At 54.3% G+C, this 22,812-nt stretch overlaps 1 protein-coding gene across 1 annotated transcript in view; it reads right to left on the bottom strand.

Moving 5' to 3' along the window:
* The window catches only part of TRAPPC12 (trafficking protein particle complex subunit 12), a 64,715-nt gene that overhangs the window by 2,445 nt on the left and 39,458 nt on the right, over positions 1-22,812 (bottom strand). Inside the window, exons 6-10 of the mRNA XM_007195689.2 lie at positions 20,978-21,090; positions 12,959-13,031; positions 10,813-10,886; positions 7,278-7,376; positions 2,566-2,666 (exon numbers count right to left, since the gene is read on the bottom strand). Coding sequence (XP_007195751.1) covers positions 2,566-2,666; positions 7,278-7,376; positions 10,813-10,886; positions 12,959-13,031; positions 20,978-21,090 — 460 coding nt within the window. The remainder of the gene's footprint in view (positions 1-2,565; positions 2,667-7,277; positions 7,377-10,812; positions 10,887-12,958; positions 13,032-20,977; positions 21,091-22,812) is intronic.

Genomic DNA, 22,812 nt, shown 5'->3' on the forward strand with positions numbered 1-22,812 from the left:
GGAAATAAAAGCAAAAATAAACAAACGGGATCTAATTAAACTTAAAAGCTTTTGCATAGGAAAGGAAACCATCTATAAAATGAAAAGGCAGCCTACTGAGTGGGAGAAAATATTTGCAAGTGGTGTGACCCATAAGGGGTTAATATCCAACATATATAAACAGCTCATTCAGGGACTTCTTCCCTGGTGGTCCAGTGGTTAAGAATCTGCCTTCCAATGCAGGGGATGCGGGTTCGGTCCCTGGTTGGGGAACTAAGATCCCACATGCCATGGGATGCTTCAAGTAGAGAGCCCGTGCACTGCAACGAAGAGCCCACTCACCGCAATGAAGATCCCGTGTGCCACAACAACTAAGACCCAAATAAATAAATACTAAAAAAAATAAACAGCTCATTCAATTCAACATAAAAAAAAAAGATTAAAAACTGGGCAGAAGACCTGAATAAACCCCTACTTGCATGGTCGATTAATCTGTGACAAAGGAGGCAAGAATATACAATGAGGAAAAGACTCTTCAATAAATGGTGTTGGATAAACAGGACAGCTACATGCAAGAGAATCAGACTAGACTCCTATCTCACACCACACACAAAAATAAGTTCAAAATGAATTTAAGGGCTTCCCTGGTGGCGCAGTGGTTGAGAATCTGCCTGCTAATGCAGGGGACACGGGTTCGAGCCCTGGTCTGGGAAGATCCCACATGCCACGGAGCAACTAGGCCCGTGAGCCACAACTACTGAGCCTGCGCGTCTGGAGCCTGTGCTCCGCAACGAGAGGCCACGATAGTGAGAGGCCAGCGCACCGCGATGAAGAGTGGCCCCTGCTTGCCACAACTAGAGAAAGCCCTCGCACAGAAACGAAGACCCAACACAGCCAAAAATAAATAAATAAATTAAAAAAAAAAAAAGAGGCTTGGGTTTGAGAACTGCTTATATTTCTGAAATGTAACAATAGAAGCATTAACTAATTAATAAATAAAAGTTTAAAAAAAATGAATTTAAAACTTAAATGTAAGACCTGAAACCATACAACTTCTAGAGGAAAATATAGGCAGCATTCTTTGACATCAGTCTTAGCAATATTTTTTTCGGATATGTCTCCTCAAGCAAGAGAAACAAAAGCAAACATAAACTGCCAGGACTACATCAAACCAAAAAGCTTTTGCACAGTGAAGGAAACTCAACAAAATGAAAAGGCAGCCAACCGAATGGGAGAAGATATTTGCAACTGATATATCAAAAGGGGTTGACAGCCAAAGAGCTCAAACAACTCAACATCAAAAAAACCTGATTAAAAAATGGGCAGAGGACCTAAATACACATTTTTCCAAGGAAGACATACAGATGGTCAGACACATGGAAAGATGCCCAACATCACTCATCATCGGGGAAATGCAAATGAAAACCACAATAAGATATCACCTCACACCTGTCAGAATGGCTGTTATCAAAAAGAACACAAGGGGTGGTGGGGCTGGGGAGAAAGGGGACCCTCATACACTGTTGGTGGGAATGTAAACTGGTGTAGCCACTGTGGAGAACAGTATGGAGGTTCCTCAAAAAACTAAAAATAGAGCTGCCATATAAGCCAGCAATTCCACTCCTGGGTATTTATCCAAAGAAAATAAAAACACTAATTAGAAAAAATACATGCACCCCTATATTCACTGCAGCATTATTTACAATTGCCAAGATATAGAAAGCAACCTAAGTGTCCATCAACAGATGCATGGATAAAGGGGTGTGTGTGTGTGTGTGCGTGTGTGCACGCATGCATGCATGGAATATTACTCGGCCATAAAAAAGAATGAAATCTTACCATTTGTGACAACATGGATGGACCTAGAGGGCATTATGCTAAGTGAAATAAGTCAAAGAAAAACAAATACTGTACGATTTCACTTACATGTGGAATCTAAAAACAAATGAACAAACACAGAACAGAAACAGAGTTACAGACACAGAGAACAAACAGGTGGTTGCCAGAAGTGGGGTGGGTGAGGGGAAGACAGAAACAGGTGATTAAGGGAGGGAGATTAAGAGGGACAAACTTCAGGTGAAAAACAAACATGTCATGGGTCTGAAACGTACAGTGTGAGGAATACAGTCAGTAATAATGTGATAACTTTGTGTGGAGACAGGTCATAATTAGACTAATGGTGGCGATCAGTTTGAAAGCTATAGAAATATCAAGTGCCTATGTTGTATAACAGAAACTAACACAGTGTTGCAGGCCAATTATACTTCAAACAAACAGAAAAAGATCAGATTTGTGGTTGCCAGTGGAGGGGAGGGGGGAGGGGCGATTAGATGAAGGTGGTCAAAAGGTACAAACTTCCAGTTATAAATAAGTACTAGGGATACAGTGTGCAACACGATGAACATAATTAACACGGCCGTATGTTATATATGAGATGATAGATGTTCATTAAACTTACTGTGGTCCTCACTTCATGATGTCAGTATGTAAATCAAATCATCATGCTGCTCACCTTAAACTTACACCGTGCTGTAAGTTAATTATATCTCAAAAAAAATGGAAGGAAAAATAAAGAAAAATACATACCTGTTCATTAAAACCATTATTTTACCCTGCAGTCCCTCCAGTTTCTGTGTTACTTTCTCTACGTCTTGAAAGTACTTTTCAGCTGTCTTTATGTCTCCGATCTGCTTTGACAAAATTATGTAGTCAGTTCAGCTGACAAATGTTAAATCTACACCCACATATATAGTTTCCTAATGTTATGTTATGTTAGGATATTGAAGACATTTATGTATCAGGCAGGGTAAAACTTTGGTATAACCATTTACTAGTTATCACTTTTTGTTACCAAAAAAAAAAAAAAAGCCATTTAGGATACAGCGGGATGTCAACATGTATCTCTATGTCAGAAAGTGAGTGGTTAATACACCTGCGTGTTAACAAGTCTCTTACAGTTTTTAATTTGTACCCTTCAAAAGGAATCCTGGCATAGCATTATGAAAAATAAAAATAACCCCCGACTCTGGCCAGGCCCCGGGTCCATTCTTAACCCTGCCCATGGATCATTTCAAGAACCTCTGTTTGCTGTGTAGCACCAGGCAAAACATGCTCCACAAGTCCAACTTGTATATTTGGCAAATTAAACTTGATATTATCGTTAAAAAAAAAAAAAAGAAAGATGACGAAAAAGCTACAACATTTACCTTTTGGTATAATATTACAGTCTCCCAATCAATTACTGGGGGGTTATTTGCGACCATTAAAATGATAGAGATCATCAAACTAACAAATTTCAGTCATATTTTGACCCAATAATACAGGATTCTATTGTACAAACAAATGACCGCACGCTTATCAAACGGTTAAGGAAACCTCCTCAGTTCCCTCTGTAAAAGGAAGCCAGAGCCACTGGGGGTCCTCATGGCTAAACCCCATCCCCCGTCCTGCCATCGCTGCGGACCACAGCCTGGGGGGCGGGGGTTAAGAGGGAATCAGGTCTTCTTCTGTATGAGGAAGGAGATCAGTGATCTAAGGCTTAGAATGCAAAATACCGGAAAAATGAAAATCCTGTGAAAAGAAAAACCTTACAACCAGGGGGAAGGAAGCACAAAGGCCTCTGTGCTCCAGGCCTGAAGGGGCGGCTCTGGAGCAGCCGACTCCAGGGCATCTCGTTACACAAACCACGAGATGTCTCTACATCTGCCGAGGGGACAGCATCGCAGCTGCAGTGGTCAGCGCCCTCTCTTCCGCATACTCACCCCCATCCCGATCCCGGGGTCCTCCAGCCACCTGCCGGGAGTGCTTGTGCCCTTCCCTTTCCTTCCAGGGAAGCCCGCGGTACCTCCCTGCAGCCAAGGGCAGGCGTGCCCACCACCCAGCACCAAGGGTCTGGGTTACTCTCCACAGTGAGACCCCTGCAGGCAGCACCCGGCCCCTTCACGTTACCCTGGGAAACCAGGGCCTGGCGTTTGGTGACACAATGACACTGGCTGCACTGCTGTTGCTGTGAGTAACGAGTGCCCTTCGTCGCCGACCCGGGGATCTCGAGTCCTCGGCCAGCGCCCATCAAGCTGCCCGCACGGTCTCCGGCCCCTCTCTGTTGTCGACGCTGCCCCGAAAAACACCCCGCCAGGAGGAGGACACAAAGTGGCGCCACCGCGCATCTACCGGCCCCGCCCTCCCGCGCACACGGTGGGAGCACCCGCGGCCCCCCCCCCAGGCCTGAACACCTGTGTTCCCTGCAGTGCGCTCACTTACCCTGCATCCTCCGAGGGCCCAGGCGCACACTGATGGAGAGACTGACGCTCACCAGCTGACAGCAAAGGTGCACCACGCCCTGAATGCCTGCTGGGGGCTGTGCTAAGTGCTTCCCACCGCTCACAACTTCTAACAAGCTGTGCTGTTGATCCCACTCCTTTCCTCACTCGCTGGATTAAAAAGATGAGGCTCAGAAAGGCTGGGCGGCTTTCTCAGGTCACACAGCTAACGTAACAGAACGGGACTGTCCAACTCCCAGACCACGTGCTGGCCCTCTGCACCACACGGCCTCAAGGAGCTGGTGCGGGACTCGCGCTGAAACTGTTTTCTAGTGGGAGATAACGAAGGAATCTTAGAATTTTCTTTGCCACCTACTGATTTTTCTGATTACTAGAAGGTAAGTTCACATCCTTATATTTCTGGGTTTTTTTCCTTAAAAAATCTATTTATTTATTTATTTTTGGCTGCGTTGGGTCTTCATTGCTGTGCACAGGCTTCCTCTAGTTGCAGCGAGCGGGGGCTACTCTTCGTTGCGGTGCACGGGCTTCTCATTGCGGTGGCTTCTCTTGTTGCGGAGCACGGGCTCTAGGCACCCAGGCTTCAGTAGCTGTGGCTCACGGGCTCTAGAGCGCAGGCTCAGTAGTTGTGGTGCACGGGCTTAGTTGCTCCGCGGCATGTGGGATCTTCCGGGACCAGGGCTCGAACCCGTGTCCCCTGCATTGGCAGGCGGATTCTTAACCACTGCGCCACCAGGGAAGTCCACATCTTCATAATTATTAAAACGTAATTAGGATTTAAAATCCTACTGATTTTCTAAGACTTAGAGGCAGCTTAAAAAATTAAACAATATAAAAAGGCAATTGAAAGTATTGCAAAATATCCAGTAAGCAAATAAACCCAAACTAGTTATTTGAAGAAAACAACAGATAATAAGTGGATGAACTAATCAAGGAAAAGAAAGCATGAGTAAACAATTATAAATGTAAAAGGAGAAATAACTATAGTTAAAATGAAATTGAAGTAATTATGAAAGAAGACTGTTTTACAGAACTCTAAGCAAAAATATGTGTGAATACACAGACCAAACAGGTGATTTTTTTGGCACTCTAAATGGCCAAAATTGATCCCAGAAACAGAGAGAAAAAACCTCACGCGTGGAACACTAAAGCCATTAGTAACAATATTAAGTTATCCGACAAATCCTAGGAGAGTGGCTTAGGCCTCTTTGAGGTCAGTTATTCAAATCTCCCAGGAACATATAATTCCAGAGTATCCAAAATATCCCAGACAACAGAGAAAGCAAGCAAGCAAGCTATTTTTATGAAGACAGAACACAGATACCAAATGCTTTTGAGAAGGGCACGCTCACACACACGCATAAACACGCACAAACCCAGACCAATTTTACTTATAACGATAACTGCAGAGATCTGGGGACACTCCCCCCGGGAGCCCAACGTATTGGAGGCGCAAATGTGAGTATTTCTGTGGCCAGAAACGTCTCCAGGGAAGCACCGACCAAGCCCCAGTCTGACCGTCAGGGTCCCTCCCCAGGGCCGTCAGGTCCATGACTGCCACAGAAAGACTGTGCTTTCACATTTCAGGGTTCCTAGATGGGTCTCCAGCACACATTTCTCAAATTATGCAAATTAAGACTCAGAAATGAAGTTTCTGAGATTGTCCAGAGTAGTGAGAAATTAGAGCAGATACAGAACATTCTTTTAGCATGAGAATCAGGATAATGACCGGGCACCATGAGATGCCGGGCACGGCACTGCATTCTTTACACGGCGGTCTCGTTTCACCGGCACAAGGACCCCAAGAGGCAGCCACAAGTGTCCCTGGTGCCCAGGGGAGAGGACGCAGCTCAGGAGGGTGGCTAGCCCAGGGTCAAGGCTAGGTAAGCACCAAGGACAAACAGAAACCCGGGTCTTTCAGATGCTAGAACACGCGTTCTCCAACATCCATGAGGTACTCAGTGAAGGTCAACCTTCAGAGCCTGGGGCAGGGACCCCGGGTGTCCTGGGAGGGACTTGGACAACACACAGGCGGCCTTCACTGTTGGGTTGTCTCTGGACGCCCCCTCGTGGGGGAGCGGCATGTGTGCGCGCGCTTGCGTGTGTGCGTGGCGTGGAGGATGGGGTGGGAGTGGGGCGCGTATGTGCATGCATTCGTGTGCGCAGTGGCCAGGAGGTGTGGGAGGACAGGACCAGCATCAGTGAAGAGAACCTGGGCTCTGGGTGACCTTGTTCAAATTCCTCCTGTGGGCCTGACCTCTGGGACCTCGGGCAGGTCACTCGACCCCCGGGAAGCCTCAGTCTGCTCCTCTGTAAAGTGGGCCGGTCACACGGCGGAGGAGGATGGCCCAGCAGGGCACCCGCTCAGGGCCAGCGCCTCCCCACGTCCATCCAACTTGCTTCGACCACCCTGGACGGCCCCGTCAGGCTCCCGCCCAGGCTGCGGGTGCTACGGTCGACACCCTTAGGACTGAGGGTGCGGGGACGAGGCAGCCGCGCTCGGCCTGCGAGTGTGGGCCTGCCGTGCTGGGGCGGACAGGAGCGAGGACGGGCGCCCGGCACCCCGGCTCCAAATGCGCCCCGGCTTCAGCGCCATCCCTGGCAAAGCGGGTACGTCCCGGCTTCCCGCACCGTCGGGACCATGGCTCCAAGCGGGAGCTCCTTTGTCCACGCATGCGGATTCAAGCGTGCTTTCCAGTAAAATATCAGCCACTGGCTACGTTATCAGCCAATTAAAATAAGACTACTGATGGTTTTGTCAACAGACTTCTACCTGCAACAGGGCAATTTCTCAAAGAATCCATCTCTGTGCTTCCCAGATGAAAATCTACGAAAATGCACGTCTAGCAATTGGGTTCCTAATCACGTCAAAGCCCAGAGCACAGTCAAGCCAGGACCAAGAAAACTACCCCTGCTACAGTCACAGAAGTCTGATTTGATGCATGTCCTGGGCTCTTTCTTAAATCTACAGCATCCACGCCAAGGCAAACCCGCCCACCCTGCCTACCGCGCGGCTCGCACCTGGAGGAAGATCCGGCCGATGCAGCTCAGCAGCTGGGGCTCCTGCTCCGGGAAGTACTGGACAACCGAGCGGTACGCGTCCACGGCCAGCACGTAATCCTGCGGGGGAGGCAGAGAGCACGCTAGTTAGGAGGATCACGCCCCGTTTACACGTGACAGGCGCTCAGGCTCCTGCAGACTCGCACGCGAAGCGGGAGCACGAATGCGTGGGCAGGTGGGACGCGGCACCGCCGTGAGGGTGGCAGACGGCCCAGCGAACCAGGCTCTGGGTTCTGTGTGTAACTACGGTCCTGAGGGCCTTCCTCTCTCCCGGGGGCTCTGGTTGTGCACTTAGGGCAGAGGGGCTTTCTTCTTCTTCCATCTTCTGAGTAGCAGTTAGTATTTCACCTGGACTCACTCTCTTTTCTGACAAAATCCTTCACTGGTGAATTTTGTCTTGCCTCCATCTGCCAGACACAGAAACCGAATTTATTAATAGCGTCTCTTAAACATTTTCTTTACTAAAACTCGAGGTAAAGTTCTTACACGTAGACACACGAAGCCGGGCCGGGGGAGCTGGCTGGCTCTGGCGGGAGGAGGCCGTCCGGGGCACCCCGCCGTCTCGCCAGGGTCACGAGGGCAAATCGCCAACAGCCCCGAGCTCCGACGGCACCGTCGTGGCGCCTGCTGGTGCGAACGGCTCCCCGCGTCTCCTGGTCAGCGAACAGCAGGCCGCGCGGCAGTGTCCTCCTCCCCGAGTCTTCGTAAATCCCCAGAAGGGACTTTTCTTTCTTCAGTCGCCTACGTTTTCAATCTCATGAGAACTGGGACAGGCGTCACCAGGTCGCTAGCTAGGATGTTACGAAGACAGACGACAAGGAACACTCCAGTTCAGCAAGAAGAAAAATGGAGACTGGCCAGTCCGGCAGCTTCAGGGCGGCTCACCACAGCGAACTGGGCTCGCTGGCGCAGGCGGCCAGCCGGCAGCACCCGCCCGTCCCCGCGGCTCCTGGCTCCGCTGCCCGCGCCCTGCCCAGCGCGGGCGTGCGGGTGAGGCTGTGCCGAGAGCCCTCTCTCGGGGTGGAGGTGACCCCCCCCCCACCCCGGCGCCCGGGGGTCCGGCTCCGCTGAGCGCTGGACTTCTGCGGGGACACGGGGGCACCTCGCCGCATCTGAGGACCACCCACTGTGCTGCACGCCTACGCCTCACTTCCGGTTCAGGGCGAACGAAAGGCCACCTCGCCGTCCGTGTCCGGCGGTGCCCAAGTGCCACCGGGTCAGGCCAGTGCACACGCCCCGATCCCGGCCCGCGTCTCTGGCCGGCGAGACGCGCCTCCGCGGTGGCTCTGTGGCCGGCGTCGCCGCCTGACGCCTCCACGTCTCGGCGCTCCGGCCTGCTACGGAGACGTATGCGGCCGCTGTCCCGCCGGAGCGGCGCTCCTGGGAGAGCGCGCCCGGGCGGACACAGCCGTGGGGACCCCGTGCGGAGGCCTTCAGACGAGGCGCCGGGCCCGGACGGGAGCCCCAGGCGGCTGCAGCCTCGGGCCCGGGCCCTGGCGGTTCCAAGGAGCCCGGCCTCCAGTACACCTGAGCGGAGAGCGGCCCAGAGCTTGTCAGCGGACGACCATTTGACGAAATCGTTTCTTTACCGGAGGAAACGAGGAAATGCGGCCCCGGCTGAAAGGCGCTCTTGAGGGCGAGCGCCGTCCAGGCCGCGCGGTCAAGCAGGCCCGCTCGCAGGGACCGACTGTTCTAGCTCCGCCTTCCTCCTCTTCTTTCAGCAGCTGCCCTGTCCGGCGGGGCGAGGTCAGCAAGAAGGCGGCGTGCGGGCAGTGCGGGCGGGCGGGCGGGCGGGGCACGGAGGTGGGCGGCGCGGCGCCCGGAGTCTCCCAGACGGGCTGGGGTGCCCAGGCTGCGACAGTGTTTCAGGCACACGTTCGCGCTGAAGCGTGTGGACAGACTGCTCATCATTAAATAGGTGAATCAGCGTTCACGTTGCCGTAGCAGAAATGTTATTCAGAATAAGAAGCGGCTGCTGAAGGAACCCAGCGTCGCCCATACGCGGCACGGAAGGGACGGGACGCGCCGGTGAGGCCGACGCCGCTGTAATGCCGGGCTCGCTCGCTAGGTGGCGACAGGACGCGCACGCGTGCTGGCGCCTCAGCCGCCAAATTTTTCATTTTTAACTCGTGGAAATGAAAGCATAATCTAAAATCTCAAATTAAACTGCACTTGTGGTTAAAGTATCTTTGAAGCACAGTGATCTGTTCTGTACTGAGTCCCGACAACGTAGGTACAAGACTTAGTCTGGCATCTGGTGGTATCATCACTCCAGCAGTAAACAAAAGGTGTTCTTATCCCACAATTTTCTATTAATGTGCCTTAAAAATGCACATACGAATCCACCAGTGAAACAGGAGACCCTCCTGAGGAGTCCCAGCCCGTGACCAAGGAGACACCGATCAGCCTGTGACTTCCTTTGTTTCTGCGCGTGAGCCGGCGAGCTCCACGGAAGGAAGGCGGCAGTGGCCCTGGGCGACTCCCTCCACCCGCGGGAGGGACGGGGAGCCGTGTCGGGGGTCGGGGTGGCAGGAAGGGAGGAGCTGAGAGAACCAGAGCGCCTTAACCCCAAGGCGCTGTCCAAGGGGGACTGCAAGTGCATCCCTTCCGGGCCTTCGTTTCAGGGGAGGTCCCCGGGGCTCGGGGGTGGGAGGGGCACGCGAGGCAGTCTGCACCCCAGGGTCACAGCGACGCACGGAAGGCAGGGCCCTGGGGCAGGAGCCGAGTGCACACCCAGCGTGGCCTTCCGCACGGGACCCACAGCCGGCCCGGGACGCGGTCCCCTCGCGGGGCTGCCCTGTCAGGGTTAGACACCAGCTCCCGGAGCCCGCTTCTCCCCTCGGCCGTTTGCCTGCTCTGCTCTGCTAAAACCAAGCTCAGGAATGACCCTGGGCTGGCCCGCGGGAGGGCCACGATCTGGCCTCTGAATGGCCCAGAAGATGTTAACGGAGCTGCTCTGGGTGTCTGCGGCTCACTGATTCGGGCAGCAGCCTCCAACCCCTGCAGCTGGGCCCTATCAGGGAGGCACGGATGGAGGAACAGAGGAGCGATGCCCTCGGTTCAGCCTCCTCGTCCCCAGCCGCGTCCCCGGGGTCTGGCAGTGGGGGGGGGCGCCCATGGGGGGGCGGGGCTAAGGAGCAGGTCTCGCGGGAAGCCTGTCCCCAGATGCCATGACCATTGAGCGCAAGTCAGGGCAGGACGAGGGAAACCACCTCCGCTAACGAGGGGAACAGAGGCCAACTCTGGGGCTGAATCCAGAGAAAAACAGGAGGGAGAGAGAACTGAGAGCATGAGGAAGATTTCAATTAAATCATCTCGACCCCTGTTTGAACAATTAAACTTGGCAGTGTAAGTTCTACATTCTATTGACATTTCTTTCAGTAGAAATTAAAGCACGTTTATCCCGAGTGTCTCCCTGGCCTCTCTGCTCGATAACCCCCCCGCATGCACACCACCTCGAGGTCCCAGCGGTCCCCCCGCCCTGAAAACATCATACCTTCATGAGCAGCAGACAGTTGGCCATGGAGCACGTCACCCGGCCGAGGCGGGACCGCCACAGCTGCACGGAAGCTGCAAGAGCGGAGTACGGTGAGTGCATGGGGAGCGGGTCCTGCCGCCGGCCCAACCCAGACAGACGGATGCCCCTGGCCCCGGCCCCTGGCCTCGGCCACGGCTCCCCCTGTGCTGCTCAGCCCACACCTTGGGCTGTGCTCTTGGCGACCTGCTCAGCCTTGGGGAGGACAGACCCCGTGACCCGACCAGGGCCACGTCCCCAGGCTGGCACGCCCAAAAGATGGGAAAAGCCAGCCAAGACGACAGCCCTCGCCCTGCAGCAGGGCCACTCCTGGTGTGACCTGGATGGGCCGGAGGCCTCCCGGCTGCAGGGCTGGTGGACGGTCACACCCTGGTGTCAGCAGCGCGGCCTGCCTGCCCAAGGCCTAGGTGTTGTGACCTTTTAAGGGGAAGCAACAATTCCTAACCCGTCTGCCTCAGCAGGCTCTGAGGGCAGGGGGAGCGGAGCAGATGCGGGGCGGGGAGGCTGGAGAGGCCGGTGCTCGGTCAGGTGCTGAACCTGCCATCCAGCTCAGGGCCAGGAAGAAGCACGTCCCAGACACATGTGAATGGTGACCACTGGGCGAGCTGACCTTAAACTGACCTTCCTCCCGCTGCCGGGACCAAGGGTCAATTTTGGGATAACAGTCTCCTAGAAATGACGCTTATTCCTGGAGTGCTTGAGAAAAGGACAAAAAACTTAATTGTCAGAATTAAGAACGTAACTCACTTTGCCTTTCAGCAATTAAATATACATTAACTGCTTACATTCCCCTCATGACATCATTTTTGTGAAAAGAAAAATGCTGAGTATCTTTTCTTAACGAATGTAAAATGTGGATTCTCAGTGAACTGCATTTTATTTTGATTATCTTTGAGGACTTTCAAGTGCTTTCTTCCCCTCTTTGCCTTATAAATCTGTTGATCTGCTGTGAGTTGTCAGGTTTCCGGGCACTGCTTCCTGAGCTCCAACAACTACCTGCGCTTTGCCACCAAAACACGGACCCCCGTGGGATGACATGGCCAGAGTCGGAGAGATGCTGAGGGCGGGATGTCCCAGGGCACGGAGACGCCCACGCCAGACCCGTCATCTACCTGCACTTAAATCACTGAGGACGCGTGAACATCACACCTACAGACCTGGTCCCCTGGGGTTTCTCGAAGAAGGGATCTGTGTTTAAAGCACAAACGCAGCCAGAGCTGCCGGTCCTCGAGGATGGACATCTCCTGCCTGGGACGCTTCCCCCTTTCCCCCAGTCACGAGCGCGTCCGGGGTGCACGGCGCCCGGGGCCCCGCCGTGCCCAAGGCACGGGCACAGATCTCTGCCCGGGGGGTTCTCCTCTCAGGCCACCTCTCCTGCTTCTGGCACACCCGTCTCCTCACAGTTTGGCTTCAGAGGAAGCCCACCCCTTGCCCACATCATCCGTGCTCGCCCGCGGTCACCGACAGCCGCTCCAAGTCGGGCGCAGAGCGGGAGACCACCGAGCCCCTGGAGACCACATAAGCCCACAGGCTCATGTGCAGAGATGCCAGCCTCTCAGGCAGGTGCCATCTGAGCTGGGTTTTGAAGCATGATTAGAAGTTCTTCTCTCTAATGTTCTCAAGAAATCTCAGCCAGGATAATCTTTTCAAAATGCAGTTCGGCCCCTGCCTGCCCAGCACTCACATAAAGACCCGTTTCCACGGCCTGGCCCCCGAGGCTCTACACTCAGGGCCCCATCTTCCTTTCCTCTCCAGCTCCGCCCAGGCCTCAGGCTCCCTCCTGCCACTCACGGGCTGAGGCCTCTGGCTCCCCACGGGCGGGCAGGCCAGGCACCCACCTTGCTGTGGACGCTCACGGCGATTTCTGGGGTTATTTGCTGCAGGTGGGTCTCGACCCGACGGGGCTCTCCGAGAGCGGGGTTCATGCCTTATGCCAGCACCAACCACGGTGCCTGGCTTGGTCCAAGAAAGGACCGAGGAGCTGAAGGCATGAGAGGATGAGTGCATTACGGAGTGAGAAGGAAAAGAATGAGACAGAGAAACCCTTGGGGCCGAGCCCTCTGACGATGCCGGCTGATTATTTAAGGCAGGCAAGTCCGGCACTGACCTTGTCTGTTCTCCTGGGCCGTGCAGTTTATGCTGCCATCCTCTGCCAGGCCCTGCTCCAAGTTTGTCAGGATCTGTGGGAAATGGAAGGAAGAACAACAGAAATGAATTTGCTTCTAGACGTTGTCACAATATACTCCAGGAGAAGCAGATTTCTCTGTACGGAAACCCATTTGTCAAGGAGCGTTTCGCAGGAACACATTTTAAGCTTCGCTGCTCACAAGGCACGGAGGTGATGGCAAGCAGGGAGCTGTTCTCTGACTGGTGGGGGGTTTGGGTTTATGACGCTCGTAAAGCATCAGAGACCCCAGACGTGGGGCAGGTATTCTCTCTCTCTCAGGAAAGCATTAGGAATGTTATTACACAAGAGGATGATTATTAACTTCTGTGAAAACATCAGTCTCGTTCCTCTAGGGCACCTGAGATGTGCAGCCTTTTTAAATGTATCAAATAAATTCTGAGCATCTGTCACTTTACATAGTTTTTACTGTTCGGCTAACAACCTTGCGTTGCTTCCTCTGTGATTTGGTTTCCCTGAAAGGAAAGAAGTTGCGACCACGGTGATCTGGGCAGAGCCTATGTTCTTTTGGAGGGCAGGATGAGGAGAAAAAAACGTGTTAATAGTAAACACTGTTTGCAGGGAAGGAAAAGAAAGACGTGCTAACTGAAAACGGGGGTCTCATGCTTCCGTGATGGCCGACTTCGGGCCACGTGCTTTGGGGAGACACCCCCTTGTGTAATGGGCCACCCTGCCAGGCAGCACTGCCCCAAACGGCCCACCCTCAAGAGGTGAAGTTCACGACCAGCGAAGCAGCTGCTCCGGGCTTTCACCGGCCTCGTCCCATCCACACAGAGACGGGCCAGCTGGGCCTCCTCTGCTGCCAAGGATCAGCGCTTCACAAAAGGTGGACGACAGTTCGCTGTGAACACGAAGGCCTGTCCTACCGTGACCACTCAGGACACACCCGGGCTTCAAAACTGTAAACTTGAAGATGAGCTAGTTGGTCCAAACGAGGTCAAATGACATTTTTCAGCTAATCGGTGTTCTGATAAATAATCATAAAAACAGAAACTGACCAGGAAAGAAGGTCTCGAAGGTGCCATTGAGGAGGGACAGGAACAAAGAGAAGGGCTAAGAGGTTCCGAAGAAGAAAAGCGGGAGGCCTGGCTCTTCCCAGCCCCGGGAGCCACGCACAGTGCAGAGGGCCCGAGGCCTGGCCTAGACTCACAGGTCCACGGATGGGACATGGGTGGAGGGGCAGGCCTGACAGCAAAACCAACCACAACAAAAGAGCACGAGAGAATCAGAAGCACGGACTCCGGGAGGGCGGGGTCGGGGAGTGGTCCTGGCCCCCTGCAGGGCATCTCCACGCACCTGGGCAACCCACCTGGCAGGGGGCACGGTTACCTCCAGCCTGAGCTAAATCGCAGGAGAACAGTGTCTGGGGGAGAGAGCTCCCACCCGTATGACTTCACACAGTCACAGTAACAGCACGCTGATCTACCGAAGGTCGTTTCTGTAGAGGAAAGTGTAGAAACGCTCCCACCCAAAGCCTGAGCTACTCAGACGGCAAACGTGGCCGCATGCCCCTCCTGTCACTCCGGTCCAGGTGCAGGTCGGACGCCCGTGAGCGGTTCTGGGTCTGCTTCCCAGAACGACCAAGGCGGGCCGCGCCCACGGCACCCATTCTGGAAGAGGCTCCGGAAACGCGAGCGTGGGGTGGCGGGTCGGCAGCAGCCGGGCGCCGGGCGAGCCACGTACTTCCGAAAGTAACTACAATACCGAAGTGACAGTGGCTTTGAGCGTGTGAAGATGCTGCTTGGACGTGAATAGGGAGCAGCCAGGAGGAAATGTGGGCCTGGGAGATGGTTCTGGACCCGCTGTTCTGCCAGCAGGTGGGTGTGACCGGAGCTGAGAGGCTGCATCGACATCCCCCGCCCCACCCCCGCCCCACCCGCGGGTCCTGGGCTGTCCTGGATTGGTTCTGGGACGGGCGGTGTCGCTCCAGCAATGCAGACGCCGTCAGCACTCTGGACAGCAGTGGAGGGAGGACAGAGGACTCAGAAGGCCCGGGCTCGGCTGTTTCGTCCAGGGAGAAAACTATACGCCTCGCACGAATATCCCAGCTGCCTGACTCCACATGTAACCAAGACCACTTGATCTCAGGGCTTCCCTGGTGGCGCAGTGGATAAGAATCTGCCTGCCAATGCAGGGGACACGGGTTTGAGCCCTGGTCTGGGAAGATCCCACATGCCGCGGAGCAACTAAGCCCGTGTGCCACAACTACTGAGCCTGCGCTCTAGAGCCCATGAGCCACAGCTACTGAGCCCACGTGCCACAACTACTGAAGCCCGTGCTCCACAACAAGAGAAGCCACCGCAATGAGAAGCCCGTGCACCGCAATGAAGAGTAGCCCCCGCTCGCCACAACTGGTGAATGCCCGCACGCGGCAACGAACACCCGACACAGCCAAAAGTAAATAAATAAATAAATAAATAAAGGACCACTTGATCTCAAACAGGCAATGCGTCACCTACTCATATTTAAAGGGACCAAACCCATGCCCCGACTTCTCTGCAGTTACCCTGGGTTTGGAAGATCACTTACAAACATTTTTGGGTTCCCAGCGAACTTGAGCAGCCCACAAGAAACACCCCATTTACACCTCTCCAGAAATCCTAGAAGTCCGTGGGCCCTGGTGCATACGCATGACCTTGGACTCCGGTATTTTAAACTCCAGGTTCTGAGTCATATGCGGGGTGCAGCCCAAACCATGCCCTTCTGATGGGCTCCAGGCAACACCAGTATGGGTGGTCTGGGGACCTTGGTTTGTGGGAAAGCTCTCGGGGAAGGAGCCCTCGTCCTGTCCTTTGTCGGCCTGTCATGGGCTGTGGGTGGGGAAGGTCTAGGGACCGGGTTTATGCACAAAGCGTCCAGTCTTTGGACCCCTGGGGGCCGGCCCTAACTCAAGGACCCAAGGACTCACTAATGACCTGCGGTGTTCAGACTGAGGTGGGAGCAGGTCTCCCTAGAGGGGCTTAGATTTCTCTGCAAAGTCCTGGGACCTTCTCAGCCCTACCAGGTCCTAGGGGACCTTCTGGAAAAGAGGCTTTTCAAAGTGAAAAGAGGCTTCTTGGAGTTGCTCCAAGCCACTGCAGGAACATTAAACACTCGCATGGACCACGCACTGGGCCAGGTCGCTGGCCATCTAACCCACACGGCAGCCTGGAGGTGGCTGGCGACACTCCTCCTCCCCAGGCTTCCACAGGCTGGTCACCCCCCCAGGAAGTCAGGGTCACACCTGGAAACACCCGTCTGCCTGACTCCAAAGCCCTTCCAGCCACGGCCTGTGGACATCCCCCCGGCAGGGCGTCACACCTTGAAGCAATGCTCTCTCTTTCCATGCAGGTCAGAGAGTGAGAACCTTCGATGCCAAGGTAAACAATGCCAGGATGGAGATTCCAGACCTCTCTGTTCCACCGAGGGCTGCCTGTTGCTGGGCTATCACGCAGGTGTCGGGCGGGACCGCCCGCCAACTCGGGTGACCTTACAGCACACTGTGGGTCACCTCTGGCTCATCAGCTCTCACACGGGGCTGGGGCTGCTGAGGGGTGTGGTCGACATTCCCAAGTCTTTGTTCTGGGATCTGCAATGATGCAACCTGGAGTTTCCAAAGGCGCGAATTTCCACCGTGAGCCGAGTCAGGATACAAATCTTGCAAACCCTGATGACGGGGATGCTCCTGTCACCTCCTCCTTCTGGGCCCTCTGAGCACACCCGGGCCCAGGAGCGTGAGTGTCGATGGCAAAGGGCAGAGATGCGGCCTCGACCAGGGAGCAGGAGCCATCACCTCCCTTCACTTGCCAGTCACTCCCATCTTATCTGATGAAGCCTCCATCAATTTGTTCTCTGCTGAGCAGCAGACACAGGGGCATGGGGACCATGGGCGTCAGGTGAAGCCGGGCAGCGGCGGGCGTGGTCAGCACGCCGATGGCCAGCCCAGCTGGGTGCTTCCCAGAGCGGCTGGCAGGGGGAGGGCGGACAAGGTCTGCTCTCTCTTCCGTTCTTAACTTCATTTACAAGTAAAACAGCATAACTGAGCAGGTCCCTCTGTTGGAATTCCTTTTTAGTAAAGACATGAACCCTTCCTAGAAACGCCTCTCTCACCTCTGCCTCATTAGGGTGTCCAACCAAGAACAGAGCAAACCGACGTCCCTTCCCGAGGGGCTCCTTCGGCAGTGAGGGTCTCTAAAGAGGCACTTCCTTACCTGGTGCCCCGAGCCGGGCTGAGGTGGGGCGGGCGGAGGCTGCAGAAATCGAATTGTCGGGCAGGGCAGCACTGAACTTAAACCCACGCTGCACGTCCCCGTCAGCGGCGACCCAAACCCCACGCTGATTTGGCATCGTGACGTATGCAAACGGGCTTGGAAACGTGTTCCCTGGCTCTTTGCCGACGGGACCCAGAGGTGCAGTGGCCCGCGGAGAAGCCGAGGAGCAGGGATGGTGGGCAGAGGTACCGCTGCTGTGGCGTGACAGGGATGGCTCTCCTAAGCCACGGGGCACGTTTATTTTAAATCGAGGTATAATTTGTTCTTCATCGACGCAACTACCTCTGAACCAAACACTTACTACTTCACCACGTGGTTCTTACTTGTCACCTCCTATTTCAAAGACAGCAGAGAAAACCCTGGACCGTTTTGTAAAGGTCAGAGTGACGTTCTGCTAGAACTGGGCCGCACCTAAAACATCCAAACAGCGCTCTCACCAGGCTGAACACACAGGCTCTAACCGTTCTCCAGTGAGTCTTCTGTGTAAGGAAAAGCTCAGCTTCTTCTGAGCAAACGATGCCGGGGGTTCCGTAACTGGTGTTATGTCCCTCTCTGCTCTGCGTACCTGGACCCTCAGCGCCAACCTGTGTGTGGCAATAAACCTTGTACGTTACCAACCGTACTGCTGTCTGAATTCTATCTTCCCTTTGCCTCGTAGTCCTCATTTAGTTTTTTTTCAATAGAAAAAAATTCTACTTATAAGACTAACACATGCATTGTATAAGACCTGGAAAGAGAATAAAAATGACCTTTAATCCCATTATGCACACCACTAACATACTGGAGTGTTCTTCCTTCAGGGCGTATTACTTCCTTCACAGAGGCCATCCTGTAATTGTAATTCTGCAGGCTGGCGTTGACAACGGATGTCACATCCTAAACACTTCCCACGTGACGGCTGTGGAGACGAGACATCCGTCTGGAGCCCGCGTCATGTCCCCACACCCCAGCCCGGCGCCCTGGGACACCCCGGCTCTGTGCCCTGCTGCTTCGGTCGGGGTGGCACAGACTGGAAGCGGCGGGAGACCTCTATCCCAGTGTGTCCCTTTGCAGAGAGGACGCCGGCTGACCGGGCTGAGGGCCACCGGGTGGCAGGTGTCTGCTCCTCTTCCACCCCGGCTGCCCCGGGCCCGCCCGCATCTCACTCTAGCTGCCACCCCAGGTCGTCCCCTTTCACTTGGGAAACCCGCGCTGGGGCTGAACCTGTGAAGACCTGACGTGTGCTAGAGAGGCAGCGACCGACAGCGTGCTCCGAGCACATCTGCACACACACCTGCACCCGCGGCAAGCGTGTGCGCTTCCCAAGCACCGAGAGGGGCCTCGGCCGACTTTCTCACTAAGGATGGAAGCCTTCGTGCTCTCTTCTTTACCCCCTTCCCAAGCGCTGCTTCCACCTCCACCCCTGATCTCCAGCTGGGAAGAACCACCTCCAGAGCAACGACAGACGCCACACACGCGACGAAACCGACGGGCACAGAGCGCTTCGGGGGTGTGGACCACACCGCTGCTTTCCTTCTGGAAACGACGCCCTGGTTTCGCTGCCTGCCCGGAGCGAAGCCCTTGATCGCCGTCAAGGCGTTGGCCGGTTGGCGGCTCCAGAGGGCAGCCCCGGCGCGGCCTCCTGCCCGCCCCAGCCCCTGTGACAACTCCAGGGGGCGGCCCGGGTGGGCCTTGCTCGTCCCTGCAGCTGCACCCCAGCAGGCAGTTGCGTCTGGGAGGCCTCGTGGGCGCTGGCTGAGCCTGGGCCCCCTGGGTCTGGGGCGGGCAGGAGGCCAGGCCCGGCGAGCAGGCTGGGGAAGGGAAGCCGAGGCGGGGGGCCCGGGTGCGAGCGTCACCCTGGGAGAGGCTATTTCACTGGCTGACTCATCTCCTTCCCTGCTGGACTCGCCCCCGCCCCCTGACCCGCTGGGAGCAGCTCCTGGCAGAGGAAGTGCGGCTGGCGCTCTCTGGCACCGGCAGGGTGACGCGTGAGGCCGAAGCCGCGTTCCAAGGCTTCGGGGCGCACGCTGCACGTGCGGGGAACAGGGCTGCGGCTGGGCCCGCAGAGGGTGCAAGGCGTGGGCGGGGGCCGGTTCACAGCCGGCGACCTGCTCTCGTGCAGGCCCCTCGCGGCCGGACCTCAGCTGCACTTAACCCTCGGAGGCTCCGTCTCCTTGTCTGTCGATCAGGCATGACACCGCCTCGCACAGCGGTTGTGAGCATTTACAGAGCTCTAACGTAAAGCACGGAGCACAGCACCGTCGTGCGGGAGGGAGCACTGCGCACACCCCCGTGGCCACCGCCGCCACTACCGCCACCCCCGTGTCCGACCTCCGAGCCCGTGGCATCAAGGGCAGCAGCACGTGGCAGCAGGCGTGGCGGGCGGGCGCCGAGAGACGCAGGGAGAGCGTGGGGCCTGCCGGGAGGGCTTGGGAGACAGCCTGAGGGTTAAAGCCTTAGAACTCACATGCACTTCCCCATGTGACACGGAGGTGAGTGAAAAGCAATAAAAACGATCATCTGTGTGTGATATAGGACATCACTGATTTAGTACCAATTACAAGTTTTGTTTTCCTATTTCTGGAAATAACTGTGTTTTAACCATGTTTTAAGAGTCAAGGAAAGGAGTGTTAGACTCTAAAAAATAGTGATGACACAATTTCCCCCATCAACGGATCAAATTATAAGAGAGCAAAGTTTTTCTTTTTATCGTTTAAGCTATAACAGCCAGAAGCCGATGCAAAGCTTAAGAGTGTCAGGTGGCCTGCTGTGACGTCCACTCCGCGAGGGCGGAAGCCCTGCCACTTCCCTGCTGGGAACACGGAGGACCCCCCAGGAGCTCCAGGAACGTCCACCAAGAGCAGCTGGGGACTGAAGCAGGAACTCGACAAGTACAAATAACCTCGTTTAAAAACCTGTCACGTGCTGCCGCTCCTAACTGCTTGCTGTTACAGCTTTGGAAGCCCTTCCACAGATGACGCTGCTGCTAAGCTACACAGCAAGGCTGCCAGGCGGGTAGGAAAGGCAGGCTCACCTCCAGTCTGAAGACGGAAGCTCTCGGGGGCGCAGCTGCCCGCTGCCTGGAGATGGGGAGACTCTGAACCCCACATCTCTCCCTCCCATCACTCAGTGGAGTAATCTCATCTTCTGTTGATACAACTTGATGCCTTCCACGTAAATGTTACTTTACAACCCAGAATAACTCGGGAAGCACTTCTGAACCTTATCTGCCTTCGGAGTCAGTATTACGAATGACACTTGTCATGATACACTATAATTTGCTTTGATTCTGGAACATTTTAAACCATTATCTCTTTAAATACTGCTCTGATGCCTCCGTTTGACATGAAGCAGGTGCACGTAGCCTTTGCAGGATGCGTGAGTGGTCGGGCAGCCTGGCACATGTTCACGTGTGTGATTTCTACACAAGAGGAAACGCTCCTGCTTTTCATTTACTAATAATACCGGAAAAAAGATTTCAGGCTTCAGGCTTTGCCAAAAACCACCCACCGCCCCCCCCAGAATAATTCAGCAAGAACAGTGAATTGCATGGTCACAAGGAACCAGGCCAGCCTGCCTTTCAGGAGGGGGAAGCAGAGTGGTGGGAAGGGTACAGGGTGGCGTGATGTGCTTCTCGTGAGGGCGGGAAAGTCCGGGTGAGCCCTCCACCAGGAGAGGAGGCGTCAGCGGCCCACCTTGGAGCGATGGTTACCTTGCTGCAGACAGCCTTCACCCTGTGCAGCCGGTCCAGCGACTCCTGGGGGTTCCCCAGGTACTGCTGAAGCTCCGCATGCAGGATCCGCATCGAAAAGGGGACCATGGAGCCTAGAACCAAAGTCAAAGCAGAGTGAGTCTGTTTGCATAGCTAAGCACAACCAAGTGCCCTCTCAGGGTGAGCGCCCACGCAGCAGGGACTCTGTAGGTGTTCTAGCAGAAGCGATGACGGAGTCCCTTATACCTTGGTAAAGCATGCGATGATGCCAATTATAAAACGTGTCTTGGTTTTCTCTGTAAAGCTGTACGTTCTAGACAATGACCAAAGGAGAAAGCTGGCTGTCACCGCTTTTCCACAGTTACGCCACAATCGTGTAGAGATTATCACAAAATGAGTAGAACGGTAGAGACCACTGCCTGCTCCAGTAAAAGAAAACAGAACACTCATGGATTCTCTGTACTTCTTTGGGATGTTGAGCTCCTGTAGAAGGTTGCATAGGTCGGGTGGGTGGGTGGGTGGGTGGGTGGGTGTGTGTGTGTGCGCGCGCGCGCGCGCGCTGTCCCAGCGGAAGGAAGGCATGGCAGCTGGCCTCAAAGACTCCACTGCCTAGGGCTGCCCCGGAGGGAGTGAGTTCTGGGCAGTGCCACCTCCATCAGCGTGCCGGGGGCATGAGAGCAGTGATCCGAAAAGGACTGCAGTTGAAATGAGCTTTTACACAGTATCTGAATGTGGCTGTGTTCTCTCAGGGTGAGGGAATCTTTCTGTTAGTGTCACATTCCCCTCTGACATGACTTGGACATGTATCTGTATCGGTATATATCGTAATATATAAGTATATAAGTATATAAATGCCATCAAATAATCAAACAGCCTGTGCTGATTATGAATGGCTTAAAGGATGTGACAATGCCAGCACAGGGCAATCACACAGGTTCAGAAGGGACCTCTCAATACTTAGATCTGGACTACACTTCCTTATTATTTTATTTTTGGCTGTGTTGGGTCTTTGTTGCTGCGCGCGGGCTTTTCTCTAGTTGTGGCGCACGGGCTTAGTTGCTCCGCGGCATGTGGGATCTTCCCAGTCCAGGGATCGAACCCGTGTCTCCTGCATTGGCAGATGGATTCTTAACCACTGCGCCACCAGGGAAGTCCCTGGACTACACTTTAAAGATGGTTAGAAGCAAGCTGTGTGACAGCTGCAAGCTGCTCAGCCTCTCTGTGCCTCAGTCCGTCCATCATCCATCCAGCAACCATCAGCGAGGGTCTACCATGTGCCACACTGAGGTGGCTTCATGTTTGTGCTTCTTATCTTGAAAAATTGTACGATGCTCTATGGTCTTCAGTAAGGATAGGAAGAAGAAAGGTCAAAAGGACAAACAAAACTAAGGAATACCATGGAAAATAGTTTCTATTGTGATTGTGAGCCTAGAGAAAAGAAAGATGACAATTATTGAATTTAAATGTTTGAATTTTGTGTTTTTTTGATGACACTAAATAATTGCCACGTCTGAAGAAGACGGATGACTGAGTTGACATCATGGTATCAGTCATTTCAGCTTCCTAGAAAGAACCATTTCTTGACCATCAGCATCACTAAAATGGGATTGCGCTAACATGGTAAGTCACACATAAATTGTGTCTTTCATCCCTATACATCAAACAGAGAACAGGCAATAGTCGTTCCCACATGGTTTAGAATTTACCTGCAGGAAGAGAATCTCTAGAACACTTTAAGCTTTATAAGATAAATGCAGAAACAAAATGTCTGTGGAAGTTCCCAAGCCCAATTTATAAATGAGCTGAATATATGACAAGGTGGCCAGGAGTTACTT

Source organism: Balaenoptera acutorostrata, chromosome 12, assembly GCF_949987535.1.
Source record: "Balaenoptera acutorostrata chromosome 12, mBalAcu1.1, whole genome shotgun sequence".
Lineage (NCBI taxonomy): Eukaryota > Metazoa > Chordata > Mammalia > Artiodactyla > Balaenopteridae > Balaenoptera > Balaenoptera acutorostrata.